This window comes from Danio aesculapii, chromosome 16 (assembly GCF_903798145.1).
Source record: "Danio aesculapii chromosome 16, fDanAes4.1, whole genome shotgun sequence".
NCBI lineage: Eukaryota > Metazoa > Chordata > Actinopteri > Cypriniformes > Danionidae > Danio > Danio aesculapii.
In genome coordinates, this window is record NC_079450.1 from 30915248 (window position 1) to 30928552 (window position 13305).

General features: G+C 33.6%; 2 protein-coding genes across 3 annotated transcripts; one reads left to right on the forward strand and one right to left on the reverse strand.

Moving 5' to 3' along the window:
* Nucleotides 1-1368: 1368 nt before the first annotated feature.
* On the forward strand, nucleotides 1369-5666 carry prss1 (serine protease 1). Its single transcript, XM_056474757.1, has 5 exons — nucleotides 1369-1475; nucleotides 1664-1826; nucleotides 4005-4258; nucleotides 5214-5350; nucleotides 5435-5666. Exons 1-5 carry the CDS (start codon nucleotides 1436-1438, stop codon nucleotides 5582-5584), a joined length of 744 nt encoding a protein of 247 aa, XP_056330732.1. The 5' UTR covers nucleotides 1369-1435; the 3' UTR covers nucleotides 5585-5666.
* Nucleotides 5667-5722: 56 nt separating this feature from the next.
* si:dkeyp-84f3.9 (zinc finger protein 271) lies at nucleotides 5723-12657 on the reverse strand. 2 transcript variants are annotated; one of them, XM_056474755.1, is made up of 2 exons: nucleotides 12608-12657; nucleotides 5723-10255 (listed from the first exon to the last, which is right to left on the reverse strand). In XM_056474755.1, the coding sequence occupies exon 2, from the start codon at nucleotides 10202-10204 to the stop codon at nucleotides 7391-7393; it is 2814 nt and encodes a 937-aa protein (XP_056330730.1). In that variant the 5' UTR covers nucleotides 10205-10255; nucleotides 12608-12657; the 3' UTR covers nucleotides 5723-7390. The 2 variants fall into 2 exon arrangements, with proteins under 2 accessions (XP_056330730.1, XP_056330731.1); XM_056474756.1 differs by lacking the exon at nucleotides 12608-12657 and adding an exon at nucleotides 12502-12601.
* Nucleotides 12658-13305: the final 648 nt, after the last annotated feature.

A 13305-nucleotide genomic window follows, 5' to 3' on the forward strand; every position in this document is an offset into this window, starting at 1 on the left:
ATCAAAACCATTCTCTTGATGTATATTCTTTATAAAAAAGTTACCCTAACATATTCATTAGTGTGAACAAATTTTTGTTATTTAGTTAATTTATGTCCAGTTTTGGCTTTGGTATTTGCTTATTTGGTTCACAAATTGTATTCACTTATTCACTTATTGTAGCATTCATATAGCAAATATTAATTTAAAATGGTGGGCACTATAGTATATATGTATATATATAGTATATGTATGTATAGGTATGTATATATATATATATATATATATATGTATATATATATATATATATATATATATATATATGTATATATATATATATATATATATATATATATATATATATATATATATATATATATATATGTATATATATATATATATATATGTATATGTATATATATATGTATATGTATATATATATATATATATATATATATATATATGTATATATATATATATATATATATATATATATATATATGTATATGTATATATATATATATATATATGTATATATATATATATATATATATATATATATGTATATGTATATATATATATATATATATATATATATATATGTATATGTATATATATATATATATATATATATATATATGTATATGTATATATATATATATATATATATATATATATATATGTATATGTATATGTATATGTATATATATATATATATATATATATATATATATATATATATGTATATGTATATGTATATGTATATGTATATATATATATATATATATATATATATATATATATATATATATATATATATATATATATATATATATATATATATGCTGTATTTCCGAGCAAATTTGCAGCATGTGTCCATGGTTAGGCTTTTATTAAGAAATGTATAATTGAGAGATTTTAATTTATTCAATTCAATAATTTTTAATATGTGTTTGGGTTTAATTTCAGAAATTAGAATATAAGGAAAGTGATGGACCAAAGCGCCTCTAAAATATAATATACATATATTTATGTCCTCATAAGCATGTACTACTATAAATCTGACTATAGTGCCTTTATTATCTCTTTATTATGACAGTGAATCGACTCTATTCAAGGATATCAGTACAACCCCAAAATACTAATTAACTGTAAGTCTTTATCACTATGTCTTACACCACTAGGTTTTACCCATTTTCAGTGCAAGTTTTTAATAATTAAACCCTTTGCCTGGCGATTTGTGAATACTGTTCCTTCATAACTGTATAAAAATAAATGAATATATAAAAAGGAATAAGTGTATGTTACATTGACACATATGCTGGAGTCACACACTGGTTGCTATTTAAGCAAATATGTATGTGTGTCCTTGAAACTTATCTGGAGTTGTGGAGCAAACAAGAGTATAAAAGCTTGGCGGTAAAAGCCAGAAAACACACCACTCAACAGCTTCACCATGAAGGCTTTCATTCTTCTGGCTCTTTTCGCTGTGGCTTGTAAGTAAACCGGGCAGGGATTATTTAGACCTGAACTAACACAGGAAACAATGTTTGATAGAACATATTAAAACAGTAATGGTAAATAAACAGAATATTAAATGCATTTTAATCCATTTCAGTTCAAAAGTGTTTATTGCCTTGTTCAATAGGGTGTCTAAAACGTACTAAACCATCTGTGTTCTTAGATGCCGCTCCTTTGGGGGACGATGATGATAAGATTGTTGGTGGATATGAGTGCACTAAGAATGGTGTTCCATACCAGGTGTCTCTGAACAGCGGCTACCACTTCTGCGGTGGCTCTCTGATCAGCAGCCTCTGGGTTGTGTCTGCTGCTCACTGCTACAAGTCGTAAGTCAGCGCCTATACTTGTTTTGTTTTTTTTGCAACAGTATAACAAATAGATGGGTGACTAGAGTTTGCTGCAACAGGAAAGTTGTATATTTTACTCCTGGTTTCACAGATAAGATTTCAAGGGATAGTTCACTTAAGAATGAAAATGTACACATTTACCTCCCCTCATGTGACGTTAAACCTTTATGAGTTTCTTTCTTGTTAAACACAAAAGATATTTTGAAGAAAGCTGAAAACCTGTAACCACTGTTGGATAAACAAATAGTTTTGTGGTAAAATGATTACAGGTTTCCAGCTTTCTTCTAATTATTTTGTTTTGTGTTAAACAGAAGAAAAAAAAAAGTTAGACATGTTTGAAACAAGTGAACGGACAGTAAATTATGAATGAAATTTCATTTTTTTCAGTGAACTGTCCTTTTAAATCTATTCCCAGACTACAACATATGTCTGGGCTGTTTCAACTGAAAGCTGTAACTGACAGATCTAAAAACAAAACCTATCAGCACATTTGTTTTGTTTCAGGATAGACACCAGTAATGATTTTTGTCTAAGGTACATTAATATTATTAGTGAAATATGGCCAAATCCCAGCTTAGTCTAAGCCCTGTCTGTGAAACCAGGCTATAATGTTTCAATCACATAGAGCTCTCTCAATTTCATTTAAAAAGAATACTTTTGATTTGGAAATTAATAGCCTATATTTTCCAGCAAGAGAAGGATTTAATAAAATGACAGTAAATTGACAATGATAATGTTACAAAAGATTTCAATTAAAAATAAATGTTGTTTAAAAACAATACTATTTAAAATTGTATTGATCAGCAGATATTATTATTATTATTAATAATAACAATAATATTATAGAATTATTTTGTTGATGTTTTTTGTTAGATATAATTTATATATATTAGATATAATTTATATATATTAGATATAATTTATATATATTAGATATAATTTATACATATTAGATATAATGTATAGCATTTTTAATAGAAACCTTCCTGTAAGTGTATGTACCAGAATTAATTTAAGTGTATTTATTAATGATTATGATCGTTCAAAGTGGTTCGATTAAGTCAATACTTTTAAGTTATATAAAATATAGTAATATATAGTATAGTACAGTAAAATATAGTAAATATATTTACTCAGAATGTACTCACAGCTGCGCATTCTCTCGTCAAGTTTGTTTTATGTAAATCACAATTTTTGTGTGGTAGGTGGTGTACGCATATTTCCACCCCTGTTTGTGCATACGCCACATTTAAAAAAAGAGACCCCAGACCAGAATATAGTAGAACGATTTCTGAAAGATTGCATCAAACTAAAGGTTTATGATGCTGAAATTTCAGCTTTGATATAACAGGAAAAAAAATCTAAATAAATTACAATGAAACAGCGAACTAAAATTTTAATGATATTTCACTTCATATTTTTCCATCTTGGTGAACACAATGCACTCATTAAATTTCTAGTCCACATAATAAAGCAAAAAGAATATCAAGTTTTTCTTGAAATTGATTTAAACTGTTTGCAAATGTTTATTTTGAATAAATACAGCCATCAATATGCCTAATATGAAGTGTTCAGATGCAAAACCCTCTAAATGCCATCTGAAATTTATTCAAAAACATATCATAACTAAAAACTTAATATATGAAATAAAAATATCCTTCCAAGACAATTAGATCCACTTATATGTTAAATAAAGCAAGTCTCTCATACGTCTACTAAAAGACAGAAAATATTACTTTACAAACTGTATTGTTAATAAATCATTTGAACATTTTCAAATTACTATTATTATATCACAATTATGTAAGTGACATTAATAAAAAAAACTGAATAAATATAAATTTACACAAGTAAATATATAGACTCAATGATAGGGTAAACATCTGCAGAAATCTGTGGATTTCTGCGTGCACAGATTCCGTGTGGGCCTATTCATCACCAAAAATTCAATTACAAATTCAGAAATCAGTTGTATTTTTAATGTGATTTGATAATCTTTTAAACTTTTGATCAAATATTGATAGCCATTTCTCATTATGTTCTCCCGATTGCTTATGGTGGTTTTGATTAGGTCTTATGGTCAGTAAAATGTGTATGGAAAAAACATGTTAAAAGGATTCAGCATTAACCTTCAGTCTCTTACCTCTCACTGATTAGCCGTGTCCAGGTGCGTCTGGGTGAGCACAACATTGACGTCAATGAGGGCACCGAGCAGTTCATCAACTCCGATAAAGTCATCAGACACCCCAGCTACAACAGCAACACCCTGGACAATGACGTCATGCTGATCAAGCTGAGCAGCTCCGCCCAAATCAACAGCTATGTTAGGACCGTCTCTCTGCCTTCAAGCTGCGCTTCATCTGGAACCAGCTGTCTGATCTCTGGATGGGGAAACACGAGCGCCTCTGGAAGTGCGTAACTTTAAACTAACAGAGTGACAGATCAATCTTTTAGATGCCAGAGAACTCTGATCATGCTCTTCTGAGTGAACCCAGAATGTATAAGAAATAATCTGTAGTTTTTTGTATGAAGAATCAAGGTTTCTACAGCAAAGATTAGATTGTTACATGTTATTCTACTCATTACAGCATAGCAATTATACACTTATGGCTAATTTGATAAAAATTCCTATACATTTTTATAATTATATTTAGTGTTTAACACATTTTTTTTTACTTTAGTTTCAAACTGTATATTTTATAAGATTAATCTTAGGTCAAACAGAAAATAATAACTTTAAATATAAATAAAATATTATAGATACATCTACTCATACACAATAAAACCACACACTAGTTAAATTCACCAAACTTAATCGTAGTATTTTTATACTTTTTCATTATTATTAAATTACTCTGTTTTCTATTTCTGTTTTTCTTTTATGTTACTGTTTATTTATCTCAATAACATATTCAATTTAATTAGAATTGTATTTAGATAAGTTATTTGTAAATTATTGTTTTAAAAACATGTTTATTCTCTAACGTTTCCAAACCTCTTAAAGTGACAGTTCACCCAAAAATGAAAATTCTGTCATCATTTACTCACCCACCACTTGTTTTCAACCTGTTTGATATTCTTTATTCTGATTAACACAATAGCAAAAATTTAAAATAATGTTGTAACTGCTAACCATTGACCTCCATAGTACTTGCTTTTCCTACTTTGGATGTCAACGGTTACCAGTTTCCAACATTTTAAAATTATTGTCTTTCAGAAAAAAGACACTCATAAATTTCTGAATCAATTTAAGGATGAGTAGATGTTTAGGTGAACTGTCCCTTTAAGAATTTTCTCAGGGCAGGTCATTCTTAGAATAAAACAGTAAAGAAAAATTCACCTAGTGTCCACTTGATGCATTCTTAGGCAACTACCCAAGCCGTCTGATGTGCCTGAATGCTCCCATTCTGAGCGACAGCACCTGCAGAAACGCCTACCCTGGTCAGATCTCCTCCAACATGTTCTGCGCTGGCTTCATGGAGGGAGGCAAGGACTCCTGCCAGGTAAGATCACGCTTTTAAAGTCATGCAAACCAAAACACTCTTTATAGAAATGACTGACTTGTCTGAAATGCTTGTGGATTGCAGGGTGACTCTGGCGGCCCAGTTGTGTGCAACAACCAGCTGCAGGGTATCGTGTCCTGGGGTTATGGCTGTGCCCAGAGGAACAAGCCCGGTGTCTATGCCAAGGTCTGCAACTTCACCACCTGGATCAGAAACACCATGAACTCCAACTAAGCTCGGGGAAGTTTTGAGGTCGTTATCATGGCGTGATGCTATACCATCTGGCAAAGCAAAAATAAATGTCTGATAACAAACACTGAAGTTGTTCCATTGTGTTATTTATTATAACAGCTTGAGTTCTAAACACATTGCTAATCATTTGGCTTTTAAATTATAATAAATAACTGAAACGGTATGCAATTCAAATAAAGTATTGAATTTATTTTTTTAAGAGGTCAAGGCAGGTTGTAATTTCTATATTTAATAAGATTATGCGAACCAACCATCCAAACAACAAAGTTTGCTCTAAAACTAGATGTGAGGTATGAAAAACTAAAACCTTATTAGTAAAATACACAAAACATTTGGCAGAAATCCAAAATATTCTAATGCAATTTTTTATTATTCTCATCATTTTTACTTAAAACTTATGATCGAGCAAGATGTTTAATCTGTTAAAGGGATAGTTCAAAAACTAAATTCTGTCATGATTTACCCTTCACTTGTTCCAAGCCTGTTTGAGTTTATCACAGAAGACCATATTTAGAAAAATGCTGAAACCTATAACATCCAGTCTTTGTTCTTCCTACTATGGAAGTCGATGGTTACAGGTTTCAAAGTAATTCTTCTGTGTTTAACAGAAAAGTGACTCAATATTAGTGACTAAATTTTCATTTTTGTTAAACGATCCCTTTAATGGCTATGTCTTTAGATGAAATGTCAATTACAGCACCAACAGCAATATCAACTAAGATCTAAATCAAACAATAGTATTCCTAAATAAAACAATACTGTCAATTACCGGGAATCTTTAGTCCAAACATATCAATAATCCTTTGTGTAACAAAACTGAGGGTACGTTACACAGAAATTATGTACTTAAACCACTGTATCATGCATGCCAAGACAGTAGTAGTCAGTAATGTCACTAAGCATCTTGAGCAGCACAAACACATGTAGTCTGTAAGCCTACATGTAGACTAAATGTTTGATGTCTCCACTTTCATAACATTGACACATACAGTTGAAGTCAGAATTATTAGCCCCCCTTTCAATAGTTTTTTTCTCTTTTAAACATTTCCCAAATGATGTTTAACAGAGCAAGGACATTTTCACAGTATGTCTGATAATATTTTTCTTCTGGAGAAAGTCTTATTTGTTTTATTTGGGCTAGAATAAAAGCAGTTTTTAATTTTTTAAAAAACATTTTAAGGTCTAAATTATTAGCCCCTTTTTATATATTTTTGATAGTCTACAGAACAAACCATCATTATACAATAACTTGCCTAATTAACCTAGTTAAGCCTTTAAATGTCACTTTAAGCTGTATAGAAGTGTCTTGAGAAATATCTAGTCAAATATTATATACTATCATCATGACAAAGATAAAAGAAATCAGTTATAAGAGATGACTTATTAAATCTATTGTGTTTAGAAATGTGTTGAAAAAAATCGTCTCTCCGTTCAACAGAAATTGGGGAAGAACATAAACAGGGGGCTAATAATTCTGACATCAACTGTAGATGACAACAGTATCATTCATAAAAGCTTGTGTTCTAAAACCAGTTTTTCAAGTTTGCGTTTAGCCACCAAAATGCTGCTGTGTTAATGAACTGATAAACCGCATAAGGTTTGAACATTTAAAATTAAAATCAGTGTCATAAAACACCCTCTGAGCATCAGCACGTCAGTATTGTTGATATCACAAAAAAACTAACTATTCATATACAGCAAGCCTTTTCATATGTTTGAGAAGTTATGTGATTCCTATGCAACTAGCACACACTCGCTGAACAAACGAGAATAACAATTACAGCATATTCATATTTCTCCTCTGGCATGTTCCAAGTAATGCCCATGCAGCGCTACAAGATTTGAAAAACAAGCATTGCATTCAGTGCAAACTAAATCACCAGTGGTATTCTCAGACTTCGATAGGGACTTGTTAGAATTATTTGATTCTGCCGTCACCGAAACTTGGTTTTTAGTGTGTTTTTCAAGCATTTGCTCCTCGTTAGTTTTAGAGCGAGGAAAAGTTTGATGATTTGTTGACAGTTGAGGCAATGTCTTGATGGTGCTCGGGGATTGATTTGGATTTGGTTTTTGCTGTGGCTTTTTTAAGGGTGATGAACGTAATGGTGACACAGAACGAGGCCTTTCTGCACCGTTTGAATGTGAGAATGAGCTCTGACGCTGAAAGCCCTTCATTTCTGTTGGTCCTTTCTCTGCAGCCTTGTGCTGGAGCTGATGGTGGAAAAGCAAATCCAAATTTCCAAAACAGGCACTGCATGCACCGCACTCATAGGGATGTCCAGTGGACTGCAGATCAGTGTTGTAAAGTGACTCGATTGGATCAATTGTGCAGTGAACAACTTTGTGTCGCTTAAGAATGGTCGCACTTTCGAATCCTTTTCCGCAATACTCACAAACAAAGGGCATGGTGGAATGGTGCCACTTTTGCTGGTGATTCCTCAACTTCTGTGCATTTGAGAAAGTACGAGTACAGAAGGGGCAAGCGTGAGCATTAAGCTCCGGGTGCTTCTGCACATGTTCATTGTACGATTCCACAAATCGAAACCCCTGACCGCATTTGGGACAAAAAAAACGGCCTCTTATCTGTCTATGCAGCCGCTGATGAATCCAAAACTTCCTCCAGTTTTTAAACACCCTGTTGCAATAGATACACATGAAGTTTTTATTACGCGAATGCGTCAGCATATGTGCTCTCAGTCTTCCCACATGCTGGAATATTCGTCCACATCGTGGACAGAAGTAACTCCTTGGATCTGCTTTTTGGTGCGTACTGTTCAATTGGGATACGAAATAAGTGGACTTGATTGGCTGACTGACTGAATAAAGGTTATTCAGAGAGTCAGAATCTGAAGCAGCCATGATTTGAGGAGGACAAGCAAGCAAGGAGCACCTTTTCAGCTTTCTTGGCAAAAAAATTTCTTTTTGAGGAGATTTTGCCGGACTGCGCATTCTCGGTGGAGTTCTTCTGTTCATTGGGCTTTTAGGTGGTGATCTGTGAGGAGGACTGTAGCCCGAAAACTTTGATTTTGCAAGTCGTATGGTACCACAATGCTTGCTGTGCGTATGCAGCTCTGAGAGAAGACTGAACGTCTGCTTGCATCGGTCACAACTGTAACGCTGAGTATCCTTGTGCCCTTGCACATGCAATTCATACTCATCCCTGGTGCTGAAGCATGTTTTGCAAAGGTGGCACCTGAAGCTGACAACACCGTCGGATTCCATTTCTTTCACAGTGTTATGCATGCGCGTTTTTCCTTTACAAGTGTGTAATTTTAACGGCCCGAGCTGAGAAAATCCCTTACCACATTTGGTGCACAGGAAAGGCCTAATGGACCAGTGCACTCGTTCATGAACACGCGCGGTGCAGGCCTGAGTAAACGATTTGCCACACACCTTACAAGAGTACGGTTTTTCTCCACTGTGAATGCGAAGATGGATTTTGAGGACGGACTTGTAGCAGAAGACCTTTGCACAAATTGGACATGTTTGGGGTTTCCCTTTTCCTTTCCCTCGGCCTCTCCTTCTTTTAGAAGTGATTGGATTGCTATGAAAGTCAGTTTCTTTTTTATCAGTACTGTCCACTTGGCTCTCATCTGCAGTTTTCTCAGTCGTGACTTTGTTTTGATTCCTGTGTTTCCGGCTTCTGGATCTATGGACTTTGCTGTGGGATCGAAGGTTGGAGAGTTGAGCGAAGGCTTTGCCACAGTCCTGGCAGACGAAGGGCTTCTCACCGGTATGGATGCGCAGATGAATGATATACGCAGAGGCATGGTTGAATGGACGTGAGCAATGTTCACATCTGATAACTCGCTTTTCTTTGCGAGGCCGTCCGCGAGTAAAAGAAGGAAATCCGTGTTTGTTTTCTGTAACCTCCATACTATTTTCCTCAGCATTGTCATCTTCTGCAGGAGTCTCTTTATTCTGCTCTGAATTAGACTCAGTTGAAGGATCTTCATCATCTAGTGTTTCATCTTTTTGGTTTAATGTTTCAGAGAGCGAATCTTGCATTTCAGCATCAGAAACCATTGCATCTGCGGTGCTCTCGTGAATGTCTTTGTCAGAATAATTGCTATCACCTTTATTAGAGCTAGATGCATCACAATCAGCTTCCGCAGGGGTTAGCACATTTGCACAAGGGGCTTCATTCATGTCAGACTCTCTTTCAGACTGATTACTCATGATTTCATCTGTTTTATCAGACATCTGTGTGCTGGTTTGTGGTTCATTTAATTCTGTATTAGGTGGTAATGATTTTGGTTTGCTATCTGTGGTGCTGGAAACACAATCAGAATTAGCCTCCGGCTGATCAAAGTCTTCTGAACATCTCCGAGCATCCATATTAGCATTCCTAACTACGCTAAACTGTTGTGGAAATGTATTTACATCTGCTTCACTGGAGCCTTTCCCATCAGCATTACAGGACAAGGGTTTAGGCTGGACATTAGAGGCTGCTGGTGAAGGTTCCTCCACTTCTCTGTTCTGGGAGCTTAATGCCAGACCTTTTGAAATGAATTCCCCCATACCCACACTCTTCACAGACTGTTCCTGGGTTTCAGCTTCACCAGTGTTGGTTTCATGCTTCTTGGCTTCTCCTTCAAGCATGATGTGTGAATCGCCTGCGGTTGCCCGATCTTCTCCTCGCTCACACTGAAACTAAACAGAAGATAACAAACAGTAAGACAACCAAAAAATAGCTGCTAAGTTTCATTAGAAACTGCTTGAATGGAGAATATAGTCAAACCTTAAATAACCAGAAATTATTCAGGCACTAAATATCTGTCTTTATACTATTAGTAGGTGCAAGACACTAATTCATTTATGTCATCATTTATTAGGATAGCAAAATAACAAAAACTGTGACATATTTCACCCCAAAACTCTTCATATAATGAACTAAAAACCCACAAAGAAGCAAAGAAGCTGCTGCAGTGGGTCTGGAAGTTCAGGCTGGGAGGAATCTGGTTGACAGCAGAGACTACATTTTGTCATTGAGGCTAAAGGTGAATCAACAAAGTATTGATAGCTGTGTACATATCGTCTTAAGAATAGCTGTCTGAATTACATTTTGTTGATCGTAATCTATTACATAATGTACTTTTCTTTCAGAATTATCGGACTTTATCAAGATACATTTGTTCTGACACAGTTATTGTCACTGTTTGTTACCAGTTTCTAAACTATACAGAATAAATTTTGATAATGTGTGAAATGCTGCAGATGTCAGAGTAATTTGTGGTTTGACTGTTTTAATATATTGTAGTATTGATTGTATAGTTAATGTGGTGTCATAAACTTTTGATCTCTCTCTCTCTCTCTCTCTCTCTCTCTCTCTCTCTATATATATATATATATATATATATATATATTTACATACACACATACATATATACATATACAGATACATACATACATTTTTCCATTTCTCTGTGAATAAGGACAAAATACATTGTTGTATTTTTACATAGCCGTTTTATTACACATTTATTATACATGTGTGGACATAAACATCTTTAGGACTAGAAAAATAATATATGTACATTCAAATGAGGTGTAAAGGCATGGAACGATAACCGTTTTCAAGGTATACCGCGGTTTGGAAAAGTCAAGGTTCCTGTTATACATTTCGTAAGGTATGTGTACGATTTTTTATATATTTATTCATTCATTCATTCATTATTTTTTTAGGTCAACAGTATCTCTAGCAGAAATTATATCCAAAGATGCTGTTTTAAATTGTAAAGAAATCTGTGTTTTTGAAACGAATGAAGACAGTAGAAGCCAGTGATTGATTTGAATAATTTAGCCTGCAAAATATTATACATATTTCTCAAATTAAATATATTGTATTCCAAAGGGGAAAAAAAGTTTTAGTTTTTTACAGAGACATTTAAAAATAACTTATTTTAGAGCAGTGATCACAATACCGTCAAAACATGGTAATTATATCCAAGGTTAACATGCTGTCAGAAACTTATACCGACCCATGCTTGCAAGTGTTGCAAAAATAATTACACCTTCAACAAATTCTAATACTAAAATTAATATTTTTTTAATCGCCTCCTTGATTTTTCCTGCTAAAACAGTTTAAACTTTATTTTACATTTTCTCCAATCACATTTTTTGTACCATTATCTTAGATTTTTTTTGTTAGAATTTGCATATTAAAACCAATAACCAGCTTTGCTAATATTATATCGATAGATTGTGATAATTTCATCAGCAATACTACACATTTGCCACGTTCATGCATTTTGTCTTAATGGTTAATCAAACGTTTAAAGATATTAATAACATAAAAATAATTATGAGTATCATACTTATTAATCTTCGCGTATTTGTATTTTACATCCTTCCATGTAATCCACTAAGAGATCTTTAATATTGTTAATTTTTTGTTGTGGTTTTGACAAAGAACTAGTTCAGTTCATTGCTTAACACTGACTTGAACCACAACAATAAAACAAAATCAACAGGATCTCTAGTCACTATTTGTTTTCTTTTCTTTCTCTAGTTGTTTTGTAATCTTTTAAATATGTTTTTAGTCTCATAGCAACTAAAGAAACAACTCTGTTTACGTAATTTGCATTTTCCCAGTGCCGCAGCAGACATAGCGGCGCAGGCTGATGGCGCTCTGCAGACATTTGCATAGGCCATTCCTGCCATCTACAGTGCACATTACTGTAATTTTTCTGCAGACTCTGTTACAGCCACCCTGCATCTATCAGTAGATTAGAGCATGTGCTTTAACGGGGTTATTTTCAGAAGCGAAACAAACACGTTTTAATACAAAGATTAACACATTATGTGTATGGGGTTAATTCGCCGCTATACCACGCTGGACTACATCATAAGAAAACCCCTGCAGTCCATTAAAAACACACATTTATATGCAAAATTACCTATTGTTTGCTCGATAGCTTAAACCCAGCTACTACCTTCATCCAGAACAAAGAAGGTGCAAACAACCGAGACAACTGTACGTAAAGCATGCCGTTTGTCACCAACCTTTCATGCTCTTTCTTTTCAGCACCAATGGACTACGCGACACAGGACGCCTATAAACAACTGGAGTTTCCTTTTCCGCTTGCGATAAAAGCCCCCCGACGACTCTCTCTGCGGTGTGTGTGGTAAAATATACCTAAATCACCTTTTACGTAAATAAATAAACGAATTAATGTAAAATACTTATAGTTTGGTTGCAATTAACGTTCATTATTTTATCAAAACGTCATATAAAAAGCCAGGAATGCATTTATTTGAATAATTAATTAAAAACAGAATTAACACACAATTACCATGCACATATCATGTATCTGAATTTCATTCATTCATTTTCTTTTTGGCTTAGTCACTTTATTCATCTGGGGTTGCCACAGCGGAATGAACCGCCAACAATCCAGCATATGTTTTACGCAGCGGATGCCCTTCTAGCTGCAACCCATCACTGGGAAAGTATCTGAATTTCTTATATTCTATTAAATGTTGCCAACTAACCAAATAAAAATAACAATTAAAAGAAATTAAATTATGCAATTAAATCAAATGTGAAGAAGTGCAGCGCATACATTTTCCCAAATTTATTATTTTCCTATTTTATATTAATTTCTCAGTGAATGCAAATACATTTTGGTGCATTTTAACAAATCAGTAAACAGATTTTCAATAACATAAGAGTGTGGTCACCTGATTTGTTAAGGATTGTA